This window comes from Ursus maritimus (genome assembly GCF_017311325.1).
Source record: "Ursus maritimus isolate PB19 chromosome X unlocalized genomic scaffold, ASM1731132v1 scaffold_X1, whole genome shotgun sequence".
Taxonomy (NCBI): Eukaryota; Metazoa; Chordata; class Mammalia; order Carnivora; family Ursidae; genus Ursus; species Ursus maritimus.
Window position 1 is genome coordinate 45,166,584 of NW_024423319.1, and position 8,986 is coordinate 45,175,569.

Sequence of the window (8,986 nt, forward strand, 5' to 3'; positions counted from 1 at the left end):
AGGAGAAACAAAGAGACCAGTTCAGTGATCACTTAGTGAATCTGTGAAAGATACAAAACAATTATAAAACATAATCCAAGGCATCACAGGGGCAACAGAACATGAGGTGACTGGGAAGGTCCACTATTGCACATATCAACTTCTGAGAAAAAAGAAATGTAAAAACTCTGAAGTTCTGTCAGCCTAATAGGAATAAGAAAAGGGTGGTACTCAAAGAGCCAGGGAAGCTGTCATGAGGAAGAAGAATCTAGGTTGAGCCTTGAAATATGAGGAGGATGAAGAGAAGTTCTGGAAAGGGCTGGTGAGGGAGAGAGAGTAGCTTGGTAGAGGTCATGAGCCTGCTAGGTGAGCAAACAGTGCCCCATTGAAGTCTCCACAAACCCCAGTAGATTCATAGCTAAAACAACTCAAGTGTTTGCTTTTCAGAGATGTTATTCAATAACATGCAAGGCTGATTTTCAATCTACTTTTGGAGGAAAGGATGTGCCCAACACATCTGGGACTGGTCCATGAAGCAGGGCAAGAATCTGTGAAAGGAGGTGTTATTAATGTTACAAAAGTGGAAATTTTTTTTTCCTGGAATTCTCTCCACATGGTTCTGTTCCTCATTAACTGGTTTCTTGGACCCACATGACTTCCACTTAATCCTAGTGAATGGTCTTACTAAACTCTGGAGAAACTGCCCTTTCTTTTGATTTTTAATCCCAGGGCTCCAAGAATCCCTTAGGTTTTTATAAGTTGGGGAGCTTCTGTGAATCATATTCATTATTCTTGCTCTCGCTCTCATTCTCATTCTCTCTTCCCTCTGAATGTTAGCATTTTCTGGACTACTTTAGTTGTGGGTTTTTTTTTTAATGTCCTGCCTATGCTTCCAAAGGTTATTCAATATATATCCTGCTGTTGATCTCCCACTCAGGGCTTATTGCAGGTACAGAGAGTATCCTGGGCCATTCCTGTTTCTAAGGCCTCCAGTATAGTGTATGCTTATCCAACATCAGCTTCTCCTTTCTTCTCTTAACAAAACTCTGAACATCTAAATGCATCCCCCACCTCTCCTTACTGATACCTTCAGGAGGCAGGCCCTAGTAATTCTGAACCTGTCAGGATTTGGAATTTCTCTAAGGATTGTTACTGGTTGAAGTTGACTGATGATCTTAAAATGGCCCAGTTAGATTGAAAGGGTCTTATATTCCATGTTTGGGAGAGAGAATTTCCTTTCTCTCCTGAGGAACAAAACCAGAAAAGAATGTATTCTCAATCACCATAACAGCAATCTTGTTGCATTGGGAGTAACCACCAGCCTTAGGATGAAGCTGACACTAGGCAGGGTAGAAGTTAACCAGAGATTCAAGAAATCTGGGTCCTTGGTGACATCTTGAATCAATCAGCCTGAAGCTAGTTTTACCTAGTTCTGCTCTTTCTGCTATCAGAAATCATAAACTTCCTTAATATTCAAGCAAACTTTAGTCAATTATTCTTTACATACAGCTGATACTGCCTACCTAATATAATAACAACAATATTAGAGAATTTTCCATTTCTTTCTATTCAGAACTACTCCATTATTAATAATGGCCGGATAGGTTTCCAAAGTATTAATGCATCTTATGTATTTATCTTGCCCTTATTTATAAGTATTAAAGTCATATCCAGTTTTTTTAAATGCTAAAATAAACATCCTGCTATTGCATATACAATTGACCGTTGAACAACATCAGTTTTAATGGTGTGGGTCCACTTATAGCTGGATTTTTTGCAGTATGGTACTGTAAATATATTTTTCTCTTCCTTATGATCTTTTTAAAAAGATTTTATTTATTTGAGAGAGAGGGAGAGCACAAGCGGTGGGGGCGGGGCAGGGAGAAGCAGGCTCCCCGCCGAGCAGGGACTGGAGCCCAGGACTCCGGGATCATGACCCCAGCCAAAGGGAGACGCCTAACAGACTGAGCCACCCAGGAGCCCTTCCTTATGATTTTCTTAATAACACTTTCTTTTCTCTAGCCTACTATACTGTAAGAATACTATATATATATATATATATATATATATATATATATATATATATATATACACACATATTTTTATACTAATATATATTATATATCTATATAGCATATGGAATGTGTGTTAATTGACTTTATGTTTTTGGTAAGACTTCCAGTCAACAGTAGGCTATTAGAAATTGGGTTTTTGGAAGTCAAAAGTTATATGTGGAATTTCGACTATGCAGGGTGTCAGCACCCCTAACCCCTGTATTGTTCAAGGGTCATCTCTATTTATATATTTGCACATTTGGATGTTTTCACAGCTCAGATACAGATCATTTGTATGATTTCTCACCTGGAATGTAGTCATCAGCATAGAATTTCTGATTGAAGACTATAGAACTGTTTTAAGACTTTTGATACATATTTTCAAACTATCTTTCAGAAAAGTTGAACCAGTTCTCATTTTCACCAGCATTGTATGAAACTGCCCATGCTCTTTTATGTTTTCACTGTATGAAAGATCCCTTACCTCTAGGTATAATAAATCACTAATAATGGTGTGGATTCAAAGGTCACATTGTGTTCAAATTCGAGCTCTACAACTTAATAGTCACGTGGCTTTGGGTATGTGGTTCATTCTCCTTAACTATAAAATGGTCTAACAATAGTATCTGCATGCAACTTATGCGGTTAGGGAAATTGAATAAGACATGAAAAATATTTAGATTATAATGGTCAACAAATGTTGGCTGTTATTAAAATTATTTACCAACTTGTTATTTGAAAATGTTTTCTTGTTCTCATTTGCAAATCTTTGATTACAAATGAAACTGGACATTTTTTCCATGTATCTATCAGTCAGCTGTAAAATTATTTACCTTTTATTTTTTTCCATTTTGATATTTCTGTTTGCCCTTCCTTGATTGATTTAAGCCAATTTACTATAGTTATAATATTAACTTTTTGTCTTTCTTATATATTATTTTTCCAATATTTCATTTGCTTTTTTAAATTATACTTATGCCATATAAAAGTTTATGTTTTATGTAATAAAATCAGTTATTTTTCTGGGGCGCCTGGCTGGCGCAGTCGTTAAGCATCTGCCTTCGGCTCAGGGCGTGATCCCAGCGTTCTGGGATCGAGCCCCAGATCAGGCTCCTCCGCTAGGAGACTGCTTCTTCCTCTCCCACTCCCCCTGCTTGTGTTCTCTCTCTCGCTGGCTGTCTCTGTCAAATAAAAAAAAATCAGTTATTTTTCTGCATAATTTTTGCCTTGAGTTGTATGTTGACAAATGCCTTTAGTGTGCTTAAATTAAATAATCATCTATATTTTCTCCTTGTTCTGTTATTATTATATCAAATTTGTTAATCCATTTAAATAACTTTGTCTCTAATAATTCTTAAAGATAATGGAAGAAGATTATCATAAATTTTAAGTGAAAAGAAGCATACAAAATAGTATATACAGTATGATCCAAGTTTTATAGAACAAGATTCCATTTTTGGATGTTCTGTGTAGAAAAGAGACTAAAATAATAAATTCTTAAAATGTTTAGTAGGATTAAAATGTTTTTTAAGAATTTTCTTCTTTATATTTCTTTGTGCTTCCTGAAAGGAATGTATATAATCTTTATTATCAAGAAATTTCTAAAGCAATAATTTTTAGTTTAGAAAACATGGTATATCTTAAAAATGATTTGGAAAGGTGATGTTCAACAGAAATATAATATAAGCCATATATCTAATTTCAACTTTTTGGGTAAACACATTCTTTAAAAGTAAAAAGTAAGTGGTGAAATTAATTTTAATAATATATTTTATTTAACATAGTATATCCAAAATGTTATCATCTCAACATGTAATCAATATAAAACGTATTAATATCTTATTTTTTGTACTATGCATTTAAAATCTGTGTATGCTTTACACTTTTGCACATCTCATATCGTGCTAGTCACATTTCAATTTCTTAATAACCACATGCATTTTTTGTACTTTTTTTGGTACTATGTGTTTAAAATCTTGTGAATGCTTTACATTCTTTTTTGTACTATGAATTTAAAATCTTGTGTATGCTTTACATCTCATATTGTGTTAGTCACATTTCATATTGTGTTAGTCATATTTCAAGTTCTTAATGACCATATGTGGCTCATTGTTACCATAGTATACACTGCATATTTGGAACATAAAAATGTCTTGAGTCCCAAATTGGGCCAAATTGCAATTATTTGCTGAACCATTGCTTCAAATTACTTTTGAAATGCAGTTTATATGAATTAGGGACTATAAGTTGAAATACCAGGGTGATAACTAGGTAATCTGAATAAGAAAAGCTGAGTACAAAAAGTAACAACCCTCCCCACACAATCCTGTAGTCCCTTTTAGTCATAAGTATACTGCATACAGCAAGACTCTGTCTCTCTTTTTCTCTTATCTTTCTCTCCTTTGTGCTCATCCATCTCCTTTGCAAAAGGCATTTCCTTTTTTCATTCTCATCTTTCATGTTCCTTGCCTGGTAATGTCCCTGTATTAACTACCTTGACAAGGGGGGGGGGCTCTGAGTCAGTGGTGTGCTTGAAGCTGGCTCTTATTGGCTCAGGACAGCTAATTGTGCATGTCAGTATGTTGGTCAGGGGCAAGGTCTTACCTGAAGGCTTGAGAGGGCAAGGATCTGCTTCCAAACTTACTTATGTTATTTGGCAGGATTCACCTCCTCAAAGGCTATTGGATTGACTGGTTGTTGGCTGAGAGATACTGTCAGTTCTTTGCCATATGAGTCTCTCCAACATGGCAGTTTATTTCATCAAAGCCAGCAAAGGGGAGGGGGAGGAGGAAGAGGAAGTCTTGTAGCAAGACCAAAGCCACATTCTTCTGTAACACAATCACAGAAGTGGCATCACATTGCTTTTGTTGTAGTCTATTAATTAGAAATAAGATCTAGTGATTTTGCCCACTCAATAGGAGGGACAATTACACCAAGCCATGAACACTATATCCAAGAATAATGTGAAATCTATAATATCTAAGTTCAGTCAATGAGAATTTGTAAGTGCCTCCATTGCACTTCATTTATAAGCTCACTGAATTGTTCATTGTATGTGGATCTATTACTGACTTATTATTTCTTTTCACCACAAGTAACCCATATTCTTTAAGAAAAATGTAGTTGAGGACAAAGAAAAAAAATCACCCAATACCTTACAAAAGACAACCACTGTAAATTTTTTAGTGTACATACTTTAAATTTTAATTTTTACGTAGTAAATCTAAAGGCATTTTTTAATTTTCTCACTCTTTGCATTTTGATGCTTCTCTCCACTGAATTCAGATAGTGACCTTTATGTTCTTCATTATGGTGCCTATTTAAGAATTGAGCCAATAAATGTATACACATAGGAGCCTGTTAGACATTAATGTGCATCAGAATTACCAGGAACCCTTGCTAAAAATTAAAGTTCTGGATCCCCATTCAGTAGATTTAGGGTAGGACTAAGAATCTACATTTTATTTTCTTTTAAGATTTATTTATTTGAGAGAGAGAGCAAGATCAAATGAGTGCACGGGAGCATGGTGGGGGGGCAGAAGGAGAGGGAAAATCTCAAGCAGACTCCCCATTGAGCACAGAGCCTGATGGGGGGGGGCTTAATCTCACCACCCTGAGATCATGACCTGAGCTGGAATCAAGAGTCAAAGCTTAACCAACTGAACCACCTAGGCACCCCAAGAGTCTACATTTTCAAGAAAGCGCTCACATGATTCTCACATACATGGCAGATTAGCATACTTTTAAGAACTTTAAGACATTATTAAATGAATTCATTGTTCCTTTAGGAATTGCAAGTAATCTCTCCTAGAGAAGTGAAACTGCATATCCAAGTTTATTTTATTCAGGGACTGAACTGAGACAAGAACTCAGAGCTCCCGCCTCAATCATTATCAATTGTATTTTGTTAAGGCCTACTTCTTGCCAGGCAGAATTCAACTTGACCAGCAGAGGAGGGATGCTGTACTGGTGAGACTTATCTTTGGAAACTCTGCTAAATATCTGGAGGGAAAATATGAGGATAGGGAGTCCTGCTTAATAGGTGGGGATGAGGGCAAAAATAGGTAAACATAGCTCACACACACCTGACCTTGTTTCACAGCCATGTGAAACACAGTCCCCAATTTATAAAGAATTCTTGGGTTTATTCATCTGGCTAAAATACCCAAATTTCATGACCAAGTATTTATTAAATGACCCTTCTGCTTTCACAAGGTCATTAAAAATAGTTTCCATTTCTTCTAAAACTACCGAAAATATGAAAGAAAACACATCAACTCATTTTGAGTCCCTGTATCAATCCTTTGGTATATTTACAACTCATCTCACAGAAATGAGTCCCTGTATTAATCCTTTGGTATATTTAATTTCAGCATTTTTCTCTGCATGTACTAAATACTTTAATATAAGATTTGAAGTAAAAATACAGAGGTTGCTTTTTTTAGACTGCTTTATTGGTTTCACAATATATAATGACCATTTGTCCATGCAAAAGGTAAAGTTCTCCTGCTAACAAAATCTTACAGATTGGATCAAAAACACAATATTCAACTGGTAGTAACAAGAGATGCACCAGAAATGAGTGACATCAAAAGGTTTACAACAAAGGTATATCATGAACACATAAGTTTAGAAAGCAGGTGTTTCCCTATTAACTTCAGGGAAAACATCAGGTTTCAAGGCATAAGGCAAAACTCATCACGATGGTCATGGTGAGGGGGGTCAGTGCTAACTGCCCTCAGACTATGACTGAACTGCTTTTCCTTCAGCTTTTGCATGAGTTGTCTCATCTCCTCCCCAATCCTTTCCATATTCTCTTCTCTCATCCTTCCCTGTGGCTCTTCAAGCCTCTGAATCACATCCCATCTATACTGCAGGATGGGCTGCCTAACACGGAGCCGCCTACGATTTACTCTAGGCACACAATATTCACCGGTTTCCAAAGGGAGGGCCAAGGGCTCTCCTTTATTAGTATCTTGCTCCTTTTCATCCTTTTTTTCATTTTCCTGGTCGGTATTTTCCATGTTGAGATTTTTTACTGCGTGTTCCTCTTTGGACGCCATTGCTCCTAGGAGACAAAAGACAAAAGAAGGGGTTGAGTTTCTGGTGGACAGGTCAGCACCGAGGACAGAGGCCTTACTACTCATCTTTCACAGCCCGGGATATCAACGGTTTTTAAATTTTCATTTTCCTACATGAAAAGCTTTGTGCGTCCTCTAGGGGGCCTCCAAGTCCGGACCCTCCCCCCTCCCTCACTTCTCTGTCCTACCTCCCCCCAAACCCACCATTTTCCTACAGATCCATTCCCAAGCTTCTGCAGTCACCAAAATGGAGGACGGGGGGCATGGGATGGCGTAAATGGGAGGGGGTCTCAAACTGGGATCTGCACCCACCGCCCACACTGTCCCTTTCACCGACCTGGGCCTATCCTTGCTGTCTCCTTCTTTCTCCCAGTTCTCGCCGTGAGTGCGCCGCCGCGACACTTAGACCTGCACCGCAGACCTGCAGAGGGCCGTCTTGGAGGGAAAGGGGACTGTTGCGAAGTGCTTGGCGCCGACCCACCACCACCTGGTCCCTTTCGGGTCCCGGGCCCCCCTGGCCGCCACCCCATCCGCATCTCCCGCCCACCCTCACCCCGCCCCGGAGGTTCACCATTTTCCTGTAGGAACTCGGGTGATTTCCAATTGCTCTTGGTTGCTCTGCTGCCCTCCCGGCCGTCCCAGCATCCCTACCCCAGGGGGCCACTACTGATGTTCCTAAGAATGCCGGGTGTGGAGAAAGCTGGTAGGAACCCGCTGCGCTGATCTCCTGCACGGGCTTCGGGAGTAGGCGGACCGCTGCCGCCCTGGCCTCGCGCGCAGGCCCCGGAGCCCTTACCTGCTCCGCTTGCCTCGGGCCCGATGCCAGCCCGCCAGGCGCAGGACAGCGGGGAGCCGGTACCCAGAATGGACTGACGACTGCACGGAAGGCTGCGTCGCTCTGCAGCTCCGGGTCACGTGAGGGCCTCGCGTCATCAACTAGCTCTCTCCCCTCCCACTCCACTCCCTGGTGGGGGGAGCTCTACTGGACCCTTCCCCCCCACCTCTGCACGCACCAGCTTCCCCTCTGCCTGTCACACAGGGTCTTGTCACTCAGCTCTGTTCTCTTCCATCTGAGGGCCCACAAGGGGCCTTACTTGTGGGCCTTACCGCCTTATGGTTAGGTTTCGCCTTTCTCTGGTTATCGGGGAGGGTCTGCATATCACCCCCCACCTCCCAAGGCCTTCGCACTGGCTTGGTCTTTTCAGTTTTTTCTGCTCTTCTTCCTGGCTGTGTATCTGCTTCCTAAACATTTCTCTTTATTGTCTTTTTAAAAATCAGTATTGCTCAAAGAACAAAATTATGAAATTTAATTTTTTAAGAGACGTTCTTCAACCTGGGGAAGTAAAAAACCCTCATTTTTTATGTTCTGCACCACACAGAAAATATTTTCCCTGGGCTCCACAGAACTTCATCTTAGAACATTCTGGCTTGTTTTAAAATTTGGAGAAAAGAAAAAGGAGGGAGGCGTTGGGGGGCAGAGAATCTTCCTAAACATAAATGGTGTTTTGAAAATGATCAAGGAGAATGCCAATTGTCAGCTCTTGGTAATTTTATATAAATAATCCACCAATTCCCCCCTTCTGGAACATATTTTAAGATTTATTAATAAACATTTATATTTTATTCTATTATATTAACTTTCATTATATATGGAAAAGCATTTGTTGACAACTGACGTCATCTGCTGAAATTTAATGGCTATTATTAATGATGATTTCGAAGACCTAAGCAAAGGGAAAGGGTGTGAGGCGGTGGCAGGTTGAGGGATGCAAAGATAGTCAGGTTGTCCCTGCCCTGATAAGAGATTAGGAAGGTGCCTATCTTCCCACTGCCACATTCCAAAGCCTTTTATTTCCTACATTCAGGCTCTTG

At 39.6% G+C, this 8,986-nt stretch overlaps 1 protein-coding gene across 1 annotated transcript; it reads right to left on the reverse strand.

Moving 5' to 3' along the window:
* Positions 1-6,539: 6,539 nt before the first annotated feature.
* LOC103674748 (protein BEX1) lies at positions 6,540-7,517 on the reverse strand. The gene is made up of 2 exons (XM_008703678.2): positions 7,452-7,517; positions 6,540-7,101 (listed from the first exon to the last, which is right to left on the reverse strand). Exon 2 carries the CDS (start codon positions 7,094-7,096, stop codon positions 6,710-6,712), a length of 387 nt encoding a protein of 128 aa, XP_008701900.1. The 5' UTR covers positions 7,097-7,101; positions 7,452-7,517; the 3' UTR covers positions 6,540-6,709.
* Positions 7,518-8,986: the final 1,469 nt, after the last annotated feature.